The 23,823-nt window shown below is 42.3% G+C and overlaps 11 protein-coding genes across 11 annotated transcripts; 6 read left to right on the top strand and 5 right to left on the bottom strand.

Annotated features, from left to right (window-relative positions):
- Positions 1-32: 32 nt before the first annotated feature.
- DDE1 (Dde1p) lies at positions 33-1,706 on the bottom strand (the record flags this gene model as incomplete). The annotated part of the gene is made up of 1 exon (XM_002555282.1): positions 33-1,706. One exon carries the CDS (start codon positions 1,704-1,706, stop codon positions 33-35), a length of 1,674 nt encoding a protein of 557 aa, XP_002555328.1.
- Positions 1,707-2,051: 345 nt separating this feature from the next.
- On the top strand, positions 2,052-3,041 carry RNH202 (Rnh202p; the record flags this gene model as incomplete). Its single annotated transcript, XM_002555281.1, has 1 exon — positions 2,052-3,041. The coding sequence occupies one exon, from the start codon at positions 2,052-2,054 to the stop codon at positions 3,039-3,041; it is 990 nt and encodes a 329-aa protein (XP_002555327.1).
- A 768-nt stretch (positions 3,042-3,809) lies between these two features.
- On the top strand, positions 3,810-4,727 carry RRP45 (exosome non-catalytic core subunit RRP45; the record flags this gene model as incomplete). The annotated part of the gene is made up of 1 exon (XM_002555280.1): positions 3,810-4,727. One exon carries the CDS (start codon positions 3,810-3,812, stop codon positions 4,725-4,727), a length of 918 nt encoding a protein of 305 aa, XP_002555326.1.
- A 1,685-nt stretch (positions 4,728-6,412) lies between these two features.
- MRX10 (Mrx10p) lies at positions 6,413-7,591 on the bottom strand (the record flags this gene model as incomplete). The annotated part of the gene is made up of 1 exon (XM_002555279.1): positions 6,413-7,591. One exon carries the CDS (start codon positions 7,589-7,591, stop codon positions 6,413-6,415), a length of 1,179 nt encoding a protein of 392 aa, XP_002555325.1.
- A 150-nt stretch (positions 7,592-7,741) lies between these two features.
- On the bottom strand, positions 7,742-9,814 carry NCP1 (NADPH--hemoprotein reductase; the record flags this gene model as incomplete). The annotated part of the gene is made up of 1 exon (XM_002555278.1): positions 7,742-9,814. One exon carries the CDS (start codon positions 9,812-9,814, stop codon positions 7,742-7,744), a length of 2,073 nt encoding a protein of 690 aa, XP_002555324.1.
- Positions 9,815-10,314: 500 nt separating this feature from the next.
- Positions 10,315-11,241, bottom strand: NSE3 (Smc5-Smc6 complex subunit NSE3; the record flags this gene model as incomplete). Its single annotated transcript, XM_002555277.1, has 1 exon — positions 10,315-11,241. One exon carries the CDS (start codon positions 11,239-11,241, stop codon positions 10,315-10,317), a length of 927 nt encoding a protein of 308 aa, XP_002555323.1.
- Positions 11,242-11,533: 292 nt separating this feature from the next.
- INM2 (inositol monophosphate 1-phosphatase INM2) lies at positions 11,534-12,424 on the bottom strand (the record flags this gene model as incomplete). Its single annotated transcript, XM_002555276.1, has 1 exon — positions 11,534-12,424. One exon carries the CDS (start codon positions 12,422-12,424, stop codon positions 11,534-11,536), a length of 891 nt encoding a protein of 296 aa, XP_002555322.1.
- A 500-nt stretch (positions 12,425-12,924) lies between these two features.
- Positions 12,925-13,251, top strand: MGP12 (Mgp12p; the record flags this gene model as incomplete). Its single annotated transcript, XM_002555275.1, has 1 exon — positions 12,925-13,251. The coding sequence occupies one exon, from the start codon at positions 12,925-12,927 to the stop codon at positions 13,249-13,251; it is 327 nt and encodes a 108-aa protein (XP_002555321.1).
- A 2,821-nt stretch (positions 13,252-16,072) lies between these two features.
- Positions 16,073-16,951, top strand: DPP1 (bifunctional diacylglycerol diphosphate phosphatase/phosphatidate phosphatase; the record flags this gene model as incomplete). Its single annotated transcript, XM_002555274.1, has 1 exon — positions 16,073-16,951. One exon carries the CDS (start codon positions 16,073-16,075, stop codon positions 16,949-16,951), a length of 879 nt encoding a protein of 292 aa, XP_002555320.1.
- Positions 16,952-17,209: 258 nt separating this feature from the next.
- GCN2 (serine/threonine-protein kinase GCN2) lies at positions 17,210-22,342 on the top strand (the record flags this gene model as incomplete). Its single annotated transcript, XM_002555273.1, has 1 exon — positions 17,210-22,342. One exon carries the CDS (start codon positions 17,210-17,212, stop codon positions 22,340-22,342), a length of 5,133 nt encoding a protein of 1,710 aa, XP_002555319.1.
- Positions 22,343-23,099: 757 nt separating this feature from the next.
- On the top strand, positions 23,100-23,809 carry SRB2 (Srb2p; the record flags this gene model as incomplete). Its single annotated transcript, XM_002555272.1, has 2 exons — positions 23,100-23,110; positions 23,182-23,809. The coding sequence occupies 2 exons, from the start codon at positions 23,100-23,102 to the stop codon at positions 23,807-23,809; spliced, it is 639 nt and encodes a 212-aa protein (XP_002555318.1).
- Between the last annotated feature and the right edge of the window lie 14 nt (positions 23,810-23,823).

Here is a 23,823-nt window from a genome sequence, read left to right as displayed (position 1 = left end):
TAGTCATAACTAGGTGTAACGAACAAACCTATCTACTTGAATTCATAAAAACACCCATCTTTTCCAAATAAACCATAAACTCCCAGCATTGGCATCCATCCTTCGCCTCCGTCAAACTTTTCAACTATTTGAAGGGCGCGCTCCAAGCGCTCTGGCTCGACCGGTTTGCCGATCGTAAACCCACGTATACAAAGCATACCTTGACGCTTCGAAGACTGCAGCTCGGGCCTGTGTTCATCTTCAACTAGTTTTGCCTCCAAGGATGTAGATATTGGACCATAGTGAGATAGCCTTGAGTCTACAGAATCTGGAAGAATTCTGTAATCGAAAAAGTTAGTACAAGCTATTGGACCCATGACCATAAACGGGCTGTACAACTCAACGACTAGCCTCGATCCGATCAGAGCACGCAACTTATTAAGTGTTAGCGTTGAACGTGAATTTTTTGCTTTTGTTTGCACTTTCCGCGATGGCATTTCCATTGCTGTGACAGCCCGTGCGTCGAGAACTGTAGTTGACAGAAACAGACACCTGATGTTATGAAATGCTGAACAGCTGAGGGCACTAGGCGTGAATATTCCTTCACTAAGAAGGCTCAAGGCCCATGAAAGTTTAAGTTCCTGGAGAACTGCCGTGGAGGATTGCAGAATGGAATCTAGCAGTGGCGAGCTACTATCTATTTGTAGCAAAGAAGTCTTTTCATTGATGCAGCTTTGAAGGTCAACCTGCTTTGGCTCGGCATATAGTAGCGAAGCAGATCCCCCATGAAGTAGTGTAGTGAGAATTTTTGTCCAAACTTGAATTGGATAGTAGTATTTTGTAGCCTCTTCAATAACAACAGTTAAATGGTCTTTGCCGCTGAGCTCGTTGTCCATTGGGAAAGACTTAATAAAGGCTGAAACGCTGCTCACCAAAGCCATATGCGAGAAGCTGGTACTGAGGTTCCATGGAGATGAAACGATTGCCAAAAGTTTTGTGTCATCGCTATTGTCCTTAGGAGGCTCATATTCGAAAACTGTATCTTCTTCTTGATTTGAAACGATGTCCTTCCAAGTCACGACATTTGGAGGTATGGTTTGCGGTGGCTGTCCAGAGTGATCATTACACACAATAACGATCTTGTACCATTTGTGGCTACCGTTCATCTGATGAAATGTAGTCCATGAGTCTATGGCCAAAATATCAAGCTCTTGTTTCGAACGCGGTACAGATGATAGGAAAACAGGGATCACGTCGTTTAAAGAACTCATGAGCCCAGCGATTGAAATTGTGAAGCCAGGCAATTCAAAAATGGGAGCTGCAATTCCCAAACGCCCTGATTCACTATGTTGGACAACATATTTAGATAGACACTTCGAAATTGCATTGATCTTTTTCACTGAGTACTCTTGACCCGAGAGTTCAACGAAGTTCTCTGCCGAGAGGCTCATTATGTTAGACCATATGTCTCCAAAGTTGCCATTTCTCAACTTGTAACCCATGCTTAGTCCAAGGCCGGTGCTCAAAGGAAATCCTGGTGGGACAGTAAAGTTACGATACACAGCGGTTTCCTTTTCCTTCCTTGTGGGTCCGACATTGGCTTGTCCATTCAATGCAATGGGATGCAAATCTCTCCTAGAGTTGATGACTAGCTTACTTCCGAACCATACGGAAGCTACCACGACGAGAGAAATTGTGGTAATAAGCTTCAAACTGACATACAGCATTGTAAAAGGGGTATTTCAGGCTAGCTGTGTCCTGCGGGAAAGATGAAAAACGTTAACTCTTATAGTAATCGATGTTTTCACTTATACGAAGCTTCGTCTCCAATACAATAGTTTGAAGATAGGTAAATCAGTTCCAGCGCGACACAATTTTAATCGAGCACCTTTTCAATTTCTCGCTTCGTCTGATGGGCGTCTCCTCTTGGCGCTTAAACCTCAATAGAATGCCTCATTAAAGGTGTCGCTTCGAAACCGAAGGTTATTTCTTCAACTCATTTTATATGAACGCGAAAAGTAGTTCTAACTTCTCATCGAAGGACGAAGAGAGGAACGACGACCATACAAACAATGTCCAAACGAATCATTGCCCTCTCAAAGGAATGCAATTGTGAGGAGTTGCACATTTTCGAGCTACCGCATAGTACAAATATCAATTCCAAGTCGAAGTTAAGACTGTTTTGCTCTGATGACAAGATTTATCAGATCAAAAGACAAATGTTTAGCAAGGGTTGCGCGTACAACAAGACCCGGGACGCTTCAAATGAGAAGTACCATTACTGCTCAGATTCCAAACCACTAAAATCTGGAATTCTGACAAACGCTGATGAACGCAGGGACGGGTGGCTCTTGGAAGATGGGTATTTCGAATTTACTACAAAGTATGACCTCTGCTTTAGTTTGTGCGGAGCGCTTTTCTCAAAAGCCAAATCACAAGATGAAAACGAATACCAGCAGGAACCTCGACAATTCAATGAATTGGAATTGGAAAGCCGCTTTCTCATGACGAGGGATTTACATGAAACTTTGATCGACAATCACGACAAAGGATGGTCTAATATACCCACCAGAATACTGCAGAACTCTCTGCAGCAGTTGTGTGACACAATAGAGGAAGGTGGCGATACTTACTACAAAATGACACCTTCGAAGATAACAAAATGGCTAGCAAACAAGGCCGTTAAGGTCTCGAGATCTCTGCCTGCCAGCATACCCTTGCAAAAGGACCTTCCAGAGCAAGTCGCAGGGCATGCGAAGCTTGTTTTTGCCTGTAACATTCTTATTTCACTCGTGCCCCAGCCTGCATACCAAAACTTAATTCAGTATTCCGATGAGGAAGTGAATTTTGCAAAAGCCTTCCAGGAATATCGTAAATATCTACAAGATCAAGCAGTCAAAGAAAGAGAGCAACAGCTCCAAATTAATGCAGCAATGAAGGTTGGCATGGGAAATGGTAACACAAAGAAAAAAGCATTGGTTACCAAGAGGCCAGTTGTTACTAAAAAGGTCACTAAGGTTTCAAAAGGAGCAATTGATGGGTTTTTCTCGAAGAAAAAGTGAGAAAAGGCGACTGCAAAATAACGCAAAGTCTTTTGAAAGACCTTATAATAAAACTGGCCCTCGAGCTATCACGCTAAAATAGGCATAAGGTCCAAGTTACTGCATAACTAACAATGAAGGGAATGCGTGCCAAGATTTGACGACCTCGAAGCGCAGGAGCGCTGGAGTTTTCAGATGCCAATGTTATATGTACAGCAACCAAGGCCTGCGGTTCTTCTCTGCAACACAAAGAAACCAATTAGGCACTCTTAAATTATTGATTTTACGGTCGTCCATTCGTTGTTTTCTTGGTATCGACTCTCTTGGGTGTCACACGCTCAGCATAGAGATTTTGGGTCTGCACAAAAACACACTTTGATTATGCTTTGTGCTGATTTTTTGAGCCGTATAGATTTTGTCGCAGTTTTTCGATTCAAATGAATACGCTCGCGGTCATTATTTTGGTAAGCTTAAATTCCTTGGAGATGACGAACTCTCGTTTGTCCTAAAGCCCAAATCTCCGATAAACTTAACTGAAAAAGTATTTACTGTTTTCTCAGGTCTTGTATATTACCGTTCGCACTAGAGTTGCCCAGATTGTTAGCTCCATCGCGCGTGTCTGAGCATCTTTATCACTTTATTAATGAATGACTTGCTTAATAGTTGTAAGATACTTTTAGACGGAAGCTAAAAATTTAGGCGACGTCTGTACAAATGAAAAGATGCACTTCTTACTGAAAGATCAATAAGGTTCATTCCGACCAACTCATCTAACCCAGCGACAGTAAAATGGCCAAGGAAGTTGAGATACCAGCTGCTGAGTCAAAATTCGTGATTGAGTGCCTGCGACAGAACCTGAGACTTGACTCTCGAAAATTTGACGAATTTCGCAGTGTAGAAATAGAGCTTGGCGACGACTATGGAGATGTCACTGTGACGATGGGTAAGACCAAAGTTCATTGCCGCATAAGCTGCACAATTACGCAGCCTTACGAAGATCGCCCCTTCGAGGGCTTATTCTTCATTTCGACAGAAACGTCCCCAATGGCGGGCCCGCAATTTGAAAACGGAAACAACACGGGAGAGGACGAAGTATTGTGTTCACGGATCATTGAAAAAGCTGTTCGGAGATCAGGTGCATTGGACGTTGAAGGCCTTTGTATTGTGGCAGGCAGTAAATGTTGGGCTGTGAGAGCAGATGTGCATTTTCTTAACTGCGACGGTGGCTTCATAGACGCTAGTTGCATAGCCGTGATGGTTGGTTTGCTGCACTTCAAAAAGCCTGATGTGTCGGTTTCAGGAGAACAAGTAACAATCCACCCAGTTGACGAAAGGGAACCCGTACCTTTGGGGGTATTACACGTACCTATCTGTGTTTCATTCTCCTTTTTTAACCCCGAAGATGCAGAGGAAAACATAAAGGGTGAGTCTAACAGTGAAATTTGCATCATTGACGCAACTTTGAAGGAGGAACTCTTGAGAGACGGTACACTTACGGTTACACTTAATAAAAACAGAGAGGTGGTCCAGGTCTCGAAAGCAGGTGGGCTACCTATGGATGCTTTAACTCTGATGGAATGCTGCCACAAGGCTTACAAAATTACTGAAGCGATTACAGACCAGATAAACAACGTCTTGAAGGCGGATGCTACAGCTAGGAATCAATACGCTGCAATTCTCAGCTCCGAGAATGCAAGAGAGTCTTAACGACCTTAAGGTGTTGTGATTACAGATAAAGGCTCTTCTGATAGACGTTAATGCATACTTATCGCGACCAGTACCAAAATCATTTCATTCGCGCTCCCCTCATAAAAGTGCTTCCTGCAATATTGGGATGTATAGAAATTAAGATCGCTACTTTCAAATTATCGAGACAAAGTTTTAAAGTTGACATAAAAGGTGCCAGTTTCGCAATACCTGCTTGATTTTCCCAGCGAACACGCGACTTGACGGTATCACTTAAAACAGAGTACAGCTTCATATCGCGTGCTCAGCTTCTCTTCCGTGTCAATCGCGCAAAGACCAAATGTGCTGGAGATCAAGCCCTTATCATGCTGGAGTAGCGCTACATATCGTATCTCCTAATTTAAGAAAATGAGATACGTAGGTCTCTACTCCTGAACTTTGATATGTTGAATGTTATATCCTGAGTTTTATGATGTGATTTAGTGTTATTGATAGTTGGGGCTTATGGCAATTAAAAGAAATAGATTACAACAGCAACTTGCCTTCAAGAGCTACCAAAACGCCAATATGATGTATTTTCAATAAATAATTCCTCTTTTGCGCTGTCTAAATCATCTAAACTATGGTAAGACGCTCTTAAATGCGGGGGAGGTTTGCTGAGAAACATTCCATAGTCCTTGTGTAACCAGCCGAGGACCAGCGCATGAAAACCATATACGAATAAGCTTTTTTCATGGAGATTAATGAAATTACAAGTTTTAGAGTGAATAAAGCTTGTGCTCAAGCCTCTGTGCTTAAATCAGAGTAAGCGAAGTATAAAATGGAATAGTAGTATATAAATTGGGACAGTTAGGCTATTGGCTATAATAACTTAAGAATCAAACCCCTAGTGAAGCAAATAATTAAACCAAATTTGGCAAAATGCAAACTTTGGATATCAAATGGATAGTTGCTCAGTTTGAACCCAGGCCTGCGTTTCTTTCTTCCAAAATTCAAAAACGCGAGCAAGCTTCGAATGAATGGCAGTACAACGATACCTTTCCCTCAGTAATTCAATTTCAAGTCCATCCTTAGTTCTATGTAGCTCTTCAAAGCTTTGAATATGATAAAGGAATATGTCAGCATGAAACATTGTATTTATAAAGTCTCCTGGTTGAGCTGCTGCAATGGTTGAAGAAACAAAATTGCAGCGCCAGCTTATGAACTTCTATTGTGGGAACCTTGCAAGAAAAGCGAACGTATTGTTATATGTTCTAGTGCGTTATGGCGCTTTCCAACGGTCTAAAAATGAAGGCGTTCAAAGTAGTCTACTGTTTTTGTATCAATGTAGTTATTGTGTCTAGGATAGTCATCTTTTGCAAGGATAACTGGTCTGAAAAATTCGAGTAAGAAACATAAGCAAAGTTAACGTGTGTCGCCAAACCGGTCGAAGCTGCCTGGCAATAATGTAAGAAATGGCTTTTTCCCAATTTAAAAGAAGGAGTACACTCTCTCCCATTATCCGTAGTTGATGGTTGAAGAAGTCCGAGGGATCAGAAAGGGTTAGAGAATGAAACTGACTTCAAGGAAAGAGTTTCCGTTATGAGTTTGATGGGGGAGGAAGGTGAGAAACCCGCATTAAAGCCCCCTAATGCAACCGTCTGCTGCGGAAAAGATGGTTCTGTAAAACCGTTTTGAATACAAATAATAATCTTGTCCTTTTTTCTTTAGCTGGTAGTGCGTACGCAGTCTTCCTTAGAATCTACCCAGTATCTCTCATAGTAATGGTGCAGTTCAAAGAACACCTCAACAGTTATCAGGTATATGATTATCCATTCCAGATGGGTGCTTTTTTTTTCGTTCAAGACTGCCATAAAAGCTCTTGATTCCTCAGTAGCGTAGTCCAATTTGGTGTTCAGAATGCTGATCCTAGGCTGAATGTCAAGGCTCCTTGACATCTGTTTGTAAATTCTCTCAAGCTGAGGCTCACTCCAGTACAGGTCGGGAGTCTCAATAAGCTCCGAATACAAGTTAAGTTTGCCCCTGATTAGAAACAAGCTTCCTGTTGACTGCAGGACTTCTGACTCAGTTAAACTTAGCTTCTTTCCCTGGGACAGCAATTCTGTGAACTTTCTGCTTTTTTCTATATGAGCCTCTAGTAAGTGCTCTAAAACAGCCAGTCTAGTGCTGCGAGACATTCCGCTCGAGAAGGCCGCTTTATCAAGCAGTCCAAGATCCGAATCGATTGCATTGACAATGATAAGATCGCCTTCCACAAAACTTTCCGGAGCGCTTCTGTTCGTAATTTGACGCACTTTTTCCAAGTCCTCGGCATTTTCAACCTGAAGAAAGTCCAAGTCCTCGCTCTCCACACATTCCTCAGTTAAGGGATTCACTCGGCCGTGTTCAATCAATGGCAATATATTCTCGAAAACAAAAGACTCTTCAAGACCCCAGGCAACGACAGTTCCACTGTTGCCTAGCACCATTATGTCAGAATGGCATCCGTTGTAGAAGTACTTGAACGTGATGATTTCATCTGGGACCAAGCTAATCGCATGATAGCCTGAAGCATTCAAGCTACTTATTACTTTGTTAAGGTCATAAGACTCGCTGGTAGTTACTGTCGTGCAGGGCTTTGTTTTCAAAAAATACGCCAGTTTGTTGGTATTGGGATTATTTACTACCATTTGAGAATGTGTCCCCTTTTTGTTGGGAAGGAAGCTCCTTCTGAGGTTCTTCGCTGCACTCAAAGAACCTCTTGGGACCTTCACAGACCGAACCTTCGACGTCCCAATCTCATTATTGGCTTGCAGAATCTTTACAGTAAAGCTAAGAATCCTCTTGGGGACGAGAAGCTGCACATTGGTGGGGAAAGTGCGGGAGAATGTGAAGCATCTTAACATAGTTTCAAGCGGGGCTTGTTTCGCGTCAAAACTTGCGCAACGGAAAATCAACTCGAGGCTCTTTTTCTCGTCTCGTCTGACCAATTAATTTTAATGGGAATCCTGTGAACTTTATAAAATACTATAAAATTGAGCTATATTAACCTCAGATTACCAAACATCTTCTTGATACTTACCGCTCGTCTTGAAAAGCTTCAACATTTCAGTGGCCTCGGCCTTGTCAACATTACTATGCTTGCTAATGATATCAACCAAGGTTGCGTGGACACCTTGAGCCATTCCCTTGGCATCACCACAAACATATATGAAGGCACCCTTTTTCGAAATAAGGTCAAAGACTTCTTGATCCCTTTCTTTTATTTTGTCTTGAACGTAGCATTTTGGCTTTCCTGGTAGTCTGGAGTGAGCAACAATTAATTCAAAGCTTCCACCAAGTTTTTTACTGTACTCAGGCCACTCCTCCTGGTACAAGAAATCATTTTGGTCTCTTGAGCCGTAAAATAACAGGTGCTTACCCAAGTTGACGTTACTTTGTTGCTCGGCAAACTTCACACGGTCTCTGATAAAACCACGGAAAGGTGCAACACCTGTGCCTGGGCCGATCATGATGACTGGGGTAGCAGGGTTTGACGGCAATCTAAACGCCGACCGGCGCACATGAACAGGAAGCTTGTGAGAACTGAACAAGTTGCGAGGACCTGCAAGGTCGTAATGAACTGGCAAGTTGGAAGATTTGACATTTTCATTGTTTTGGGATAATTGGACATGTCTCAAAAGGTTTGTTGCAACACCAGTCACTGGCTCCGCTTTTTCAGACGATGGGTTTGGCATGTTTTCAACAATGGCAGTAACACTGATAGTTTGCTTCTCACTCAAAGAAGAAGAAGAGATAGAATAGTAGCGAGGTTGTAGACGAGGAACAGACTCCGCTAAAAAGTTCCATGGAACTGAGTTCCACTTTGCACCATCTGAAAGATATAGTAAAGCATCGGCAAGGTTTAAATACTTAGCCGTTATCGATTTTGCGAACTCATCTTTGTCTTTCGAAATCTCGTTGAGGCGGTCCTTCAGCTTATCATTTGGAGCGAATTGCACCAACGAGCTAAAAAACTGTCTTGAAATTGGGCCGGTAATCTCCAAGTAGTACCTAACAGCAGCTCCAATTGTCGTTGGGACAGGGAATGGGACTTCAACAGTGGTATCTAAAGGCTTTAGGTCAAAGACAACGCTCGAGTCCAGACCAAAGCAGCTCAAAAATTGCTCAACCTTCTCATCAGAGTTGGATGGCCATAAAGCAAGATGGTCACCAGTAGAATACTTCAAATTAGAGCCTGAGATGTCAAACTCAGCGTGGATGCAGTTACGATCGTCCGAGTTGAATAACTCTTTACTCTTCACGATTGGAGCCACAAATGGATAAGATGGATCGAAAGGCCCAGTCTGCCTTCCGTCGGGACTGAAAGTCAACTCTCCGTCAGGCAAATATTGAGTGGTAGGTTCACCCAATGAAACTTTGTCGGTGACACCACTTTCCAAAACAGAGTAATGAAAGCTAGGCTCGAACTTTTGCTCATGCTCATCAAGGCTGAGCTCTGTCTTCAAAATTTCTAGCAACGAGTCCGCCCATCCCAAGTAGTCCTCGTCCGTGGTGCCTGCACCATCGTCTGCTTCACCATACTTACCCAAGATTGTAGCGCCGGCTTCGCTCAACAACTTGTGCGTCTTCTTTCCAGCGCCGTTGAAAAACTCGTAGGTCGAGTTTCCTAGTCCGAAAAGCGTGTATCTAAGGTTGTTTAGATCATCGCTGTTTAGACTGTTTAGGAAGTCTTCAAATGGCACTGCTCCGTCTGGGAAGTCACCCTCGCCATAAGTGGAAATGAAGAAGGAGACCACCACGCCCTCCGGAAGCTCGTTCAGGTCGTGAAGGTCGTATTTCTCGACATCAGCGCACATAACTCTGAGAGAGAACTTCGCTGCGAGCTCTTTTGCAAATTTCTTAGCGTAGTCTTCGGCGGTACCTGTCTGCGAACCATAGAGAACCAGGTAATTCTTATTGTTGTCCTTTAGAGTTTGCACGATATCCCTGGAGTCCGAGTTCACACGAATGGACTCGTCATTGGACGCGAACAGCTGCTTGAGCGTATCCCTTCCTAGGTAGGCTGAAACAGCCAAGGCTAGAGCGCACAGCACGGCGAAATCTAGTGTATCTAATCCAAGTGGCATTCCTGCAAGAGCTAGATGATGTTCTATCCTATAATGTTGTAAAGCGAGCTCTGTGAGGTTAGTTCAAAGAAAAAGCTCGAGATTAATGACGACAAAAGTTTTGAAAGTTTCGCGAGGGAAGCGACGCTGGAACGATATATTGATAGAAAGGCAATTTTTGACCGTTCGTTAACAAGCCGCCTTTTTCAATGAGTGGTATGGTGAGAAATGGAACCAGTTCCACAAGGCATAGACGCAAGAATAACAATGGAGGGTGTATTCTTTGGGCACCGAGGTGCACTGAACGAGATGTATCCAGATGCTCGTAAACGACACCGGTACGAGAGAAGCCGAAAAGAAGAACCGAAAAGAAGAATCAAAAAGAAGAGCTTAGTCATATCTGACGACAAACAAATCCGCCGCTGGAATATCAGTCGACGTTCGAACCTTGAGAGTTAAAAGCCTGACATGAGTCTCTATAACTTTTGTAATTCGCTCCGCTTGATAAATCCATGAAATTGTTATACTCCGTAAGCGTCTGCGATGCTCAAGTCAATTGATTTTTCAAGCTGAGCCATCTGCGCTGCATCTGGTTCCATTATTTTAAAGCACATGGCCAAAAGGGACTTCTTGTCGAACTCCAATTGCGTCTTACGACCAATTCGGTAAAAGCTAACCTCTTGAGCTCCATCTTGTGCCCGCTCGTCTGTTCGGTGAATGTATTCCCGTTTGATAAGCAAACTCAAAAAGTCATTTAGCGTGATGTCAAGAACAGGAATCTTCTGGCCGTCCTGCGGAATTCCAAACTTGAGCAGATGTTGCACTAGTTCTTGGTGCAAAATGCTATTCTTAGAAAAAAGGATAAGCACCAGTACCACGAAGGTGAGTCCTTGCGCAACCAGACTCTCATCTGTTGCAACGGCGTTTTCAAAGGAATCTTCAGGTAGCATTGACAAGTCGTTTCCTATATAGTCATCATCGACAATGCGGTCATCGTAGAGCTTTGTACCTTCCTCGAGTAGAAGCGAACGAAATGCTGTAGGCGCTTTAGGAAGTTCTGATACGAGCATAAAGAACTGAGCTCTCTCTTTTAAGTTAACAGCGCCACCGCCACTATTGATCTCATTGATCTCAGGCGTGTGGTCCCGCGAAGGGACTGGTCTCTTCCCCCCTTTTGTGTTTTTGGGAGGCTTCGAATACAAGCCCCACAATTGATACCCAAAAGAGTTTTGCAACAGGGAGTTCATGGCTTTGTAGATGGCCCCAAATTTGACTGTACGCGTGTTTTCCTCACTCGAAACTTCTCGAATTATGGTCGACAGTTTAGTTCTTGATATGATGGTAGATTGCGACTCGCATAAGGATAGAAATCGCCGAAGAACTCGCTTGGCAACTACTATGGTTTTCTCGTTACCATAGTCATTAACTTCAGATTCTGAATCGCTCATTAATCTGGCTACTTGAAGCTGGGCGGCAATTCAGCGCTGCTTTCTGCTAGACGCGTTAAAGGTCTGGCTTTAAAACTTTGTTGTTGATATTGAAAGTACGTTTGTACTCAGTAAAAATGTAATTCTAAGGAAAACTATGAAAAGTCCATTATAGCAGCTAATGTTGTTCTTTACTGTTGTATGTATACTGAACCCGCGGCGAGTAAGAGCACACGTGTCCTTCTTGCTGGCGCGGCTCTTGGTCTCTAGCGACCTGTCGCACGAAATATTATTCAAAATCTGGGCTCCGCGTCTACCAGTGGTATTTTAGCTTTCCGGCAACGTGAGACCAAAAGTTTTCAACAAAAGTCTTTTGAGAAGGATTTGTGCAGCCACCTCTAACCGCTAAGTAGCATCTCTCGTCGACTGGGACTTCCCATGCGTTTGGATTTCCTCCGACAACCATGCCGCCGCACTCTGTAACAATACACCAGCCTGCGCATACATCCCACGCCCAACATCCACCTTCCCAATAGGCGTCCAACTTACCGGTAGCGACTAAACACATGTTCATGGCTGCGCTACCGCAACTCCTGCTTCCATGAATATACCCACCTTTGTCGCTCAGTAGGTTCTTGTATGTGGCTTGTTTAATGTCGAAGTTGTCATCCCCTGAGGAGCCGGAGGAACGCTCAGAGCCGGCCTCTAAAGCAATGATAGATTGTTGAAGGGTCAAATCTCTCTCAGGAACCTTGATGGGCTCACCGTTTAATCTTGCGCCGTTGTCCTTAGAAGCATGGAACATCATGTTCAAGTGAGGGTTGTAAACAACGCCAACTACAGGGACTCCGTTTTCAACCAGCCCGAGTGAGGTACAGCTATAAGGATAGCCATGGATAAAGTTGGTAGTGCCGTCAATAGGATCCACAATGAAGGTTGGTTCCTTGCCGATTTCGGTAGTTCCCGGCTGGTACGTTTCCTCCCCTACAAACTTGAAGTCTGGGTACAGTTTATTGAGAGATTCTTTAATAATAGCCTCGATCTTCTTGTCGACGGCTGTCACAAGGTCAACTTGGTTTGCTTTGTCATCGAAGGCGTCAAATTGAGTGCCGGCTTTCTCTTTCAATAGGGGACCTACCTCCTTTGACGCTAAATCAACCAAACTGGTCTCTATGTCTTTAAGCTGCTCTTTTGTAAGGGCCATTTTTTGCGCGAATGTATTATTAGAGGTGGCTCGACTCAATTGATAGTGAGGTTAGAACCAGTAAGTTGATCTAATTGATGGTGAGCCACTGCCTATTTAATTGTAGCAATAATAGTTCACATCTCCAGCATTATATACGAAGCATAGGCCGTATGCACCTAGCAATGAGTACAATCCTTCTGGTACGTCACAGAACACTAATTCGGTAAATTAGTATGTCGGATACGAAGAAGAGTAATTCAGAGAGACGACATTAAAGATGATTTCGTGAGTTTCCCCTTCCTGACAACGATTTTTGTCAGAATTAATAGCCCACGAAGGCTCGAAAGAAATCCAAGCAGTTACATGCCTTAAAAATGACATTATAATAAATATTGTAACCAAAGTTTTCTACACAAGAGCTGAAAAAAACTCGTGTCTAGTTACTATTGGTTCTTCTAACAAGCCCACGAACTTTACGCTCTTCCTCTGATTGACGGACAATCAAGTTAGCAGTACTCATGCTATTTATTCGGAGGTTTCACGCCGCAAGCGCCCTTGCTAACTACGCGCATGTTAACTTAACGCTCTTTTCAAAAGCCAACTGCGGTCTGTGCGACAAAGCTAAAGGTGTGTTAAGCCAAGTACTGGCTGAAAAGCCATATGCTGACATTGGAGTCAAAATTATTGACATTGATGAACCCCAAAACAAGGAGTGGTGGACGAAGTACTGCCTAGACGTTCCTGTACTGCACATAGAAAATACGAAGAATCCAGGCTCGCTTTCAAAAATCTTCCACAAGTTGGATGTTGATCAGGTCAAACATCAGGTGCAGGATTCTCAATAATAAGCAGCAAGAGTGCATTCAACATTTTGTTGAAATTTATGGTATCAGCTAACAGAGTCTCAATTTGTGCTCTCACCGCAGCCAACTGAGTCAAGTCTTCCGCTTTTTGCGATTTTTACTTTTGTGCTCTGACTTGTCGATGTCTAAGAGAAGCATCTTTTTGCTCTTTTTTGTGGAAGGCAGCGGCTTTCCGAATGATGCTTGAACCTGTGCTCGGGAAGACTTTGGCGGAGCTGGCGATGGATTCGTCATTTCAAGGTCATCGTTCGAAGACGAGGAAAGATCGAACCCGTCATTAGAATGGTTAGCTGAAGGGGACTCCCGGCGTTGTGCGCCTTCCACTGCAGAATAGGTCTTTCTCTTCATATGGAGGTTTTGGCGCGTTCCCTTAAGCCCTTGAATCTCTTTTTGTGCATTCTCCAGTTGCTGCTCCAAGAAGATGATTCTGTCTTGGCATTCAAGCGTTTCACTAGCACAGTTCTTCTTGTCATTTTCGAGCACCGAAATATGCTGCTTGTACTCCCGGAGCTGGTCGCTGCTCTCTTTTGCGTCGAAATGTAGTTGCTCAAGCACATTATTTACCTTGCGATTTTCTTCATCCAATTCAAGTTCTCGAGCTTTTAATTGCACAACTTCAACATTCAAAACCTGTACCTGCTCAGTGGCCCTTTTTGCTTTTTCTTTGATGTTAACACATTCTTCCTCAATATCGAATTTGCTGGCCTGCAGTTGTTTACAATCTTGTTTTAAAGAGTCGCGCTCTTGCATTACAATCTTTGCAATCTCTGCTTGGGCCATCAATTTGCTCTTAGAATTCGCTGTAAGTAGGTTCAGCTCTTGCTTCAATTTTTCGAGCTCTTGAGTTTTGGCTTGAAGTGCCTTTCGTATTCTACCAGAATCATTTCTTGCTTCGTCTCCTTTTGTAGTCAGTTCATTTAGGGCATTCGTTTTGGTAAACACTTGGTCACTAAGTTCCTCAATCTCAAGGTCCTTCGATTTAATTAAAGCAACTGCTTCGCTTTTTTGCATTGAAAGAATTTGAAGCTTTTCATATAGGTCTTCTAGCTTTTGCTCATATTTTAACCCAGTGTCAACTTGGATTTTGTACTGATTTAGACGCTCTGCAATTGAGGTTAAAGACAATTGTACCTTTTTCATTGCCTGACCCAAACCAGAAATGGGCTGTACTACCCCTTCATTGAAAGAATTTGTGTCAAAATTTTGATATTTCTCTGAGAGGGACAAGGCAGAATCTTTTAACTCACCTAGGATTGTCATCTGCTGAGTAAAGGTATAAGAGTCTGATTTTATAGTATCCCTTGATATTTCTTCCACTCTCGAGAGGCCCTGCTCGAAAACTTGACTGACATCATTTATGAGGTCCCTGTTTTCACTGTATATCTGTTAGCAAGCTGTAAGGTTGTGTCGGTTGATCCAACTTTTGTAAATGAGGGTATGTGTTTTTGTGTTGGTGAATACTTTTTTATCTCGACCATGAGCATAGTTTGTAACATTGAGCCTAACTCCAATTTGTCTTCTGCTGAAAGAGACAGTATTTGATTGTCCCTTTTGATCAGCTTGTTGATAACGCCTAACTCCTTTTTAACCTCATCTTCCAGATTCTTGATGGCATTTTCTGCCAGACTCTCTGTTTGTTTTCTCAAAGCTCGAAGCTCTTGCAAGAGTTCTCTATTTTTCAACTTTTCCTCCGAAAGCTGCCCAGAGGATTCATTTAATTCCTTCTTCAAGTACTCGATCTCTTTGGCTTTTTTCGAGACGCTGGCTTCAAATTCTTTCTGCATGAGACGCGTTTCTTCCAAGTTCTTTTTTATTGTACTGCAATCTTTCCCATAGTCTCGAATTCTACTCTGCAGCTCGGCGTAACTTCTTTGCAGCTCTTTTAATTGCCCTTCACTATCATTCTTCTGCTTTTGAAGGTGATTTGATTTTTCTTCGATTACTGATAGAAGCTGCCTGTACCGGGCAATTCGGTCCTCGATGGTGCCCAGTTCTGTTTTGTAGCTCATGATAGTTTGAGCCTGCTCCCGGTTTTCGGATTTCTGACGTTGCAATTCAACCCTCAGGCTAGAGCATATTTTTTGGGTATTAGTGAACGCATCTAATAAAACATCGTTTGTTGACGTATCCTTGGAGACATCTGTGGTTTTGAGCGTCGCGAGTTTCTCATTAACGCTGTTGTCGCTATTCAGTATTTTTCTCAAATCTTGGTGTAGCACTTGCCTCACTTCTGTAATTTCCAGCTCTTCTTCATCTTTTCCTGACCGAAACGCTTTAGGATCTCGAGAGAATCTTTTCCCCTTGGGTGTACTTTCCGTAAGGCTATGCGTTGTGGTTACAGAAGTGTCATCTTTTGAGAGCCTGGAGTCAAGGTGGCCTGAGGGCTTCTCCTGCGTCATGCTGCTTTCAAACGAATTGGCATCATTCTCAGCACTGAAATCAGATTCTTGAACAGACTCCTTGCTTCTGAACTTCGAAAAGATATTAGAACGGACTTTGTAACCAGTTCCGCCATCCCTTAAAAAGTTTGACATTTTAGCCGCCGTTAAAGAACTTCAGCTTTTTAGTCGAATGCAAGCCTCAATTTGACTATTATCACAAGGATGTATATGTTGAATACTTATCTTAACGTACTAGTTGGTATCTCAATGAGCAAAACCTTTTTACCTTGTTGGTTATAGAGGTGTGTTTACTTCCCACGTTCAGTTCTTTTATTATCATCCGGTAATAATTTCAGATAAAAAACTGAACTATATATTGATATCAAAGAGGAAACAGGGAAAGGTTGGAAATAAAGCGCATCATGGGCGTCAATAGGCTAACATTTGGAATGGAGAGAGTGTCAAGATATGCGGTTCTGAGGAAGTGGAAAATTTCGGATGCCCTGCTTTGTGTTTTATTTTTCCTGATTAACATTCCTATATATCATGCAGATCCTTTTCAAAGGCAATTTTACGTGAACGACCCAACCCTGTCGCACCCTCACGCAACCACCCAAAGAGTAAATGAAAATGCTTTACTGGCTTACAGTCTTGCTCTCCCAGCTATTGTTATAATTGTTGTAACGCTCCTGATTGCTGACCCTAAGCACAAGGTTTATCTCTTATATGTTTCTCTTTTGGGGCTTATTCTTTCCTGGACTTTCACTTCACTTTTGACAGACTATCTCAAAAACTGGATTGGTAGACCGCGTCCTGACTTTATCGCACGCTGCAAACCTAAGAAAGGAACTCCTCTTGATACACTGGTGACTGCAGCTGATGTCTGTATGACAAAAAATTTGCCACGATTAATGGATGGCTTCCGTTCAACACCCAGCGGTCACTCTAGTGAGAGTTTTGCGGGTTTGGGCTATCTGTACCTATGGTTGAGCGGTCAACTACTTACGGAGAACCCCAAGGTTGGTTATTGGAGATCGATTGTGGCTTACGGCCCCTTGATTGGCGCAGCAACTATTGCTATTTCTCGCACAGAAGATTACAGGCATCACTTTGTTGATGTTTTGCTTGGCAGCTTGATCGGACTGGTCATCGCCTATAAGACATATTTCAGGAACTTTCCTGCTTTGTCAAGTGAAATTCCGTTCAAGCCTCTTCTTGATGATAGCGACGTTAGTCTCGAGGCTTTTCACGCTATCAACGAAGTTCAAGATGAGGAAGCCACACCATTGAGGGAGGCATGAATTTAAGATATTTATCATTCTTCTGTAAACATTTCGTAGGAAGATACAATAGAACTCTAAAGAATCTTTTATTGATGAGCATCAAACTTAATCTCCCTTAGAAGAGTCTCAGGGCTCAGCTTGTTGCAGAACTTTTGGACAATTTATTCGTTTCTGGAGGAATTGAACCTTTAGTATTTGCATAATAGCCCTATCTTCAGAGCAGCCAATTGCAATACTGCTCTATTTTGATGTGTTCAGCTAGAATTTATAAAAGACATGGCACCCGGTAGTTTTACCCTCGATCAGAACTATGAACTACAGAAAAATGAACTGGAGGCAATCAAGTGTATATACATGGATGATTTCACTGACAAAACAGTTCAAAAGTCTTCTTGGGACAAGCATCCGTTGATACAATTTGAAATCTCGCTAAGATCAACAGACCAAGAGCCTGCAGAATCTTCATTGACTCTTGATGTCACTTTGCCTGCTAAGTACCCGCAAGAACCACCAGTTATCAGTTTCAAAAATATACAAAATGTTTTGGGAAGCTACCTTGCTTCTATCAAAGCCGAAATCAACGAGATCCACAAACGTTCAAAAGGGCGTGAGGAAATCATCTTTGAAATCACCTCATTAGTCCAAGAAAAACTAGATGAAGCTCAAAGCTCTGCGAACACGCAGTCATTAGAGGACGAGCGACTTCAAAGGATTGAGGATGAGAAAAAAAAGCTGGAAGAGGAAGAAAGTAAACGGAAAGAGGACGTCAAGGTCGAGCGACTAAAAGAACAAAAGCTTATTGATGAAATTGTTCGCAAGGAAATGGAAAAAAGGCAGGATGACGATTTGAGCTTTAAACCCGATAGCACGATAGATTTTAACCCACCCATCGACTGGATAACATCGGGGGAAGCGTACGTTTTTCCAAAAATGATTCGTGCCAAGCTCCCAAACAATTCTTTTTACAAGTTCAAAGCTGTAGTAAATCCTCAGCAAATCAAACTGAGCAATGATCTTCTAGGGTTTTCAAAGCAATTCCTCGTAAAGCCATATATTCCTCCAGAGTCGCCTCTAGCAAACACCCTGGCATCCTCTGATATTATGGACAATTTCTTTTACCTACTGACTATTGTGACTCTAGATAACCCTTACTTCAACACAAACAATGGTAAAAAGGATATTTCGAATCTCGAAAAAGAGCTGGACTCCTTGCTTCATGTTAGGCATGATAATATCAACAGGCTTTATGCTTTTGCTGTTGAACGTACAGGCAGAAGTAATTCCTCATACGCCTGGAAGATAAGAATTTTAAATGAATACTCTCCTCTCTCCCTTGTTGGCGATGTTGTCGACTCGGTGGGCTACGTAAACATAGCCACCGCTCGGGGTTGGGTGTTAAGACTTATAGAAGGCCTGGAAAGTCTGCATAAGCAAGGTGTGGTTCACAAAAGCGTTAATTTACAGACTGTCACGCTCGCAAAGGATGCAGATTTTGGCACCACTATTCCGAAGCTCCTTCATTCTGGATATGGCTATACAATCTTGAACCTGATTTCCGCTCACCCAAGTAAAACAGGCCCCAAAATTGAGATGATAGAACAGCCATGGGTAGCTCCTGAGCTGATTCGGTTCAATAACAGCAAACCGCAAAGAAAAACTGATGTTTGGGAACTTGGTGTGCTGTTTGTACAGACTATCAATGGTGCCGATACAGTTGTAAAATTTCCCACCCCGCAGGAATTTTTGAGTAATGTACCAATGGATGAAAGTCTATTTGATTTCCTGCAGAAGCTTTTGGAGCCAGATCTGAAAAAGAGGTTCGGACCACTAGAACTTTTGCCAATGAAGTTTTTGAGAACAAATTTAGATCCCACTATTAATAAAAATTTGTTCCCAGATTCCACTTCTATATCTGCAATGAATTCTAGTGCTGCGCTCGCATCTGGCCCGGAGCCAAGATCCAGCATGTCTCTTTCAACAACTTCAGGAGATATTAGAAGGCGCAGTTTTAACGTCAGCTCGAGATATTCTTCAACAAACCCATCGAGTAATTCAAGATATGCAACAGATTTTGAAGAAATTGCAGTGCTAGGGAAGGGGGCTTTCGGACAAGTCGTTAAGGCAAGGAATGCCTTGGATAGTCGCTACTATGCTGTTAAAAAGATAAGGCATTCAGAAGAAAAATTGTCGTCCATTTTGAGTGAAGTCATGCTTCTGGCAAGTTTGAATCATCAATACGTTGTACGTTACTACGCGGCATGGCTGGAAGAGGATACTCAAGAGCAAGCAATTGCTAGTTCAGATTCGGAAGAAACAGACTCGATAGAAACATCAGAAATAGAGGATTACACGGAATCTAGCACATTCAACAGCACTGGGCAAGCTTTTAACAATGGTTGGGACTTCATATCTAATTCTCTTCAGGCTTCTAACTATCCAGAAATCGTTTTTGCTAACAGTTCTTCGGAGAATGAAGAGGAAAAAGAAAAAGAATATGAAAGCGAAGACTTTGAAAGTAGCGAAGGCGGATCTTGTGCTAGGACTTCGGCGGATTTTTCTCTAGACGAGCAGAAAAGGAGTGATGGTAAAGGCCATCAAGGCCAGCAAACAAGGCGGAAAGGAGTATTTTCTGCCGGCGCATGTACGGGCACTCACGACATGAGACAAGGGGCCAAGCATGATAGCGGAAAGGATGACAAAGTTGCGCCTCGTTATGCGGGCAAAGAGACTCAGGCGGAGAGAAGGTTTTCTAGACGTGGAGGAAAAAGCACACTTTTCATTCAAATGGAATATTGCGAGAACAGAACACTTTTCGACCTCATTCATAATGAAAACTTGAGCGCTCAAAGGGAAGAGTATTGGAAGCTTTTCCGCGAAATCTTGGACGCGTTAAGTTATATCCACTCGCAGGGGATTATCCACAGAGATCTCAAACCGATGAATATATTTATAGATGAGTCGAGAAATATCAAAATTGGAGATTTCGGACTTGCAAAGAATGTCAACAAACCTGTCGACCTTTTACGAATGGACTCTCATATGAGTGCGGCGAGTGCAGAAGATCTTACTTCGGCGGTCGGAACAGCTCTGTACGTCGCGGTTGAAGTACTAAGTGGGAGCGGAAACTATAACGAAAAGATTGACATGTATTCATTGGGCATCATTTTCTTTGAAATGGTCTACTCATTCAATACTGGCATGGAACGAGTTAATGACATAAAAAAGTTACGGTCTAGTTCGATTGAATTTCCTTCTGATTTTGATGACACCAAGTTGGCTGTCGAAAAAAAGATCATAAAGCAGCTTCTTGACCACGATCCTAAAAAGAGACCGGACGCAAAAACACTCCTCCGTAGTGGGCTACTCCCAGTGAAGCATCAAGATGATGTGATTAAAGAGGCATTACGAAACCTTGCCGATCCATCTTCACCATGGCAGCAACAAGTCAAAGAGAGCCTTTTTGCTCAACCTTACAGCGTCACCAATGACATTTTGTTTGATAACCATAAAGTTTTCTCAACGCCTTTCAACCAACTGTTAAAATCACAAATGATGGAAGAGATCGTAAAAATCTTCAAGCGACATGGAGGAATCGAGAACAATGAGCCTCCGATGATATTTCCGAAAGCACCTGTTTACTCGACCCAAAATGTTTACGAAGTTTTGGACAAGGGAGGCTCTGTATTACAACTACAGTATGACCTTACATATCCTATGGCGCGGTATATCTCTAAAGGCCCTAATTGTGTTTCTAAGCAATACCGAGTGCAGTATGTTTATCGACCACCTCAACACGCCCAGCCAAGTACTGAGCCGCGGAGATTTGTGGAAGTTGATTTTGACATCATAACTCCGCCCAATTCTGAGACACCATTATATGACGCTGAAAGCATTAAAGTGATCGACGAAATTATTATCCAACTCCCTATTTTTGGGAAAACCAACACGATTTTTGCCGTCAACCATGCAGATATCCTAGAAAGTGTATTCAATTTTTGCTCAATTGATAAAGCGCAGCGATCTTTAGTTTCGCATATGCTTTCGCAAGTTGGGTTCGCAAAAACTTTCAAAGACGTCAAAAACGAACTAAAGTCAGTGTTGAACATCTCTTCAACTTCACTCAACGACCTTGAGCTATTTGACTTTCGCCTTGATTTCGAAAGTGCTAGGAAGAGATTGCAGAAGGTCATGATGGATAGTCCTTTTCTGGCTAAGGTTGAAGAGTCCTTGCAGTATATTTCCAAAGTTATCAATTTTTTGAAGCCATTGAAGGTTAGTCGTAATATTATCATTTGCCCTATAAGCAATTACAACTGGGGCTTTTACAAGGGTAACATAATGTTCCAGGCGATTTATGACGACGACAAATCGAGAAGCCTTATTGCGGCGGGAGGGCGTTACGACAGTTTGATATCCTTAATTGCTAGGCCTTCTGGAGGTAAAATAAACAACATTCAAAGAGCCGTGGGCTTCAACCTGGCTTGGGAGACAATACTAGCCGTTGCGCAAAACTATTTTAAGCTAGCAACTGGGAAAAGCACCAAAAAGAGGAGCTCTTTGATGAAGGATGTGCCATTGGAATGGAAACCTATGAGGTGTGAAGTGCTAGTTTCAAGCTTTTCGAAAACTATTCTCAACACTATAGGCGTCGAAACATTGAACCAGCTCTGGAAGGCTGGAATCAGCGCGGATTTTGTGCACAGCTGCTACACGGTCGACGATGTTGTTTCGGCGGCTCAAAGAGATGGCGTCAATTGGATTATTTTGATCAAACAACAAAAGTACTCGGCCCCAAGTAACAAGAGAAAATACAAACCCCTCAAAGTAAAGAAGCTTGGAAGTGAGCTTGATGTTGATCTCGACTTTGATGAGTTTTTGGCAATCTACCAGCAGGAGGCAGAGTCAAAATTTATTAGCAGTGATTTTCCTCAAATTTTAGAGAGTAATCCAGTATCCCCAGATGATAAGCGATGGGAAGACTTCACCAGCACAGAGGAGAGCCAAGACGGTGCTAGTGATACTTCTGCAATTGGCAAAACCGCCCAAAAGGTCGTTTATATTCCAAACATGGCAACCAGAGCCAAAAAGTCAAATAAAAAAGACAAATGGGTGTACGAAGATTCGGCAAGAAACGCATCTCGGGCCATCATCTCAAGTTTGTCAACTGCTCCAATTTTTGCAGTTGATGCTGTAAGGGATGAAACTTTGGAGATTATATCAGTCACCTCTTTAGCTCAAAAAGATGAATGGCTTAGAAAGATTTTCGGGGTTGGCAACAATTCCGCCCCAAGGAGCTTTGCTACGAGCATCTACAATAATTTAGCCAAAGAAGCATCCAAGGGTGGAAAATGGGCCATAGTTCACTGTGATAAAACGGGGAAATCATGCGTGGTAGATCTCCAGCGCTAAATACTCAACTGCAATATCTGGCTTATAAATTTATAGCATTAGATGATAAAAGAGAATATTTGTTAAAGGCATGAAGCTTCTCCTAGAGAGCTAATTATTTTGAGACGGGAATTCATTGTTGAGATTGTATTACAAAATTTGAGGGATCTGTAGTGGATGTGTAACCTAAATGAAAAATAAGTAAGGGATTCAGTAAGAACAAAGGCGGTTAATTGAAAAGTTCTGAGCAGCGTTTTCCTCTGAGAGGCTATGGCTCTCTCAACATAAATTACACGCAAAAAAAGTTGATTCAATAATACCCCAAACATAAGAAAATGATAGATATAATCCTCAACTATAGGCAAATGGTAAATAAATCGCGGAAGTCTGCACAGCTATAAGAATCTCAATAGGGGACTATCGGAAAATTATTTATAAGCTCGTCTATTGACAGGCGCTATATGGATTGATATTGTGAAATTATATTCCAGGCAAGTGAGTAAAGAAATCAGCATAATGTCCATAAACTCACAAAATTAAATTTTGAATTACTGAAAGGAAAAAACTAATAAACTCGGCTTATGCTATTGAACATACATGATATATAAAGAAGGATCAACAGGCCTCGAACACTTCATTAGTTTAGTATATTTCAGGCCCTCGTCATACCCTCATAAAGTTTTGTGTCGTATAAGATGATATTGATCGTTAGCGTTACCTCAAAATACAACACTTCATAACTTACACCTTATTTTATCACGCCAAATGGTACACACGAATGCACTCAACGTATGTTCCAAAAAGGCATATAACACCGAAGTATTTTGAAATAAAACAACTAACCCGTTTGGATTAAACAGGGTCATATTTAGTGAGAAGGCAACTCCAGCTTCGATAACGGAATTTCATGACATACTCTCAAATGATTTAGTTTCAATAAAGGAAAAATGGTCTTTTGAATTTAAAACTTATCGGTTGACTGTCAAAAATCTTCCTCAGGGCAGCTCTAAACTGATGCACGTTATAACTTTTACTAATAGAGACAATCAATCTGTTATAATCAAAAACAATTCTGCCATCGTCACATCTCCTGCAACAGAAGGTGTTCAACCATCTCTTACACTAAATGGGTGCTCAGCAGGAACTCTTGATACATTTGATAATCTTCTGGCATCCAAGCTCTCAAATTTGTGGACTCAGAGACAAAACATAAAGGGCGATTTTGGGAGCACATTTAAGACAACAGAATTGACTGTGAGAGCCACAAATGTCTTTTCTTATGGTGGGTTCAAAGGTCTCTTGATTGAGCTCGAATGTGAAGACGATGTATCAGACGGGGAATTTGAACAACGAGTCATGAAAATACGACACCTTTTGGATGACATGTTAACCGGTGAATACAGGGTTTGTAGCGCATCGATGGACCCAAAAAACCGCAACCTGATTTGCGATCTTGCTTTTCAGTATGTGAAAGTTTTAGAAGTGTAGCATATAAGGATAGT

This window comes from Lachancea thermotolerans (assembly GCF_000142805.1).
Source record: "Lachancea thermotolerans CBS 6340 chromosome G complete sequence".
Lineage (NCBI taxonomy): Eukaryota > Fungi > Ascomycota > Saccharomycetes > Saccharomycetales > Saccharomycetaceae > Lachancea > Lachancea thermotolerans.
The sequence above is the reverse complement of the archived record's forward strand: the minus strand, read 5'-3'. Positions and strand labels throughout refer to the sequence as shown.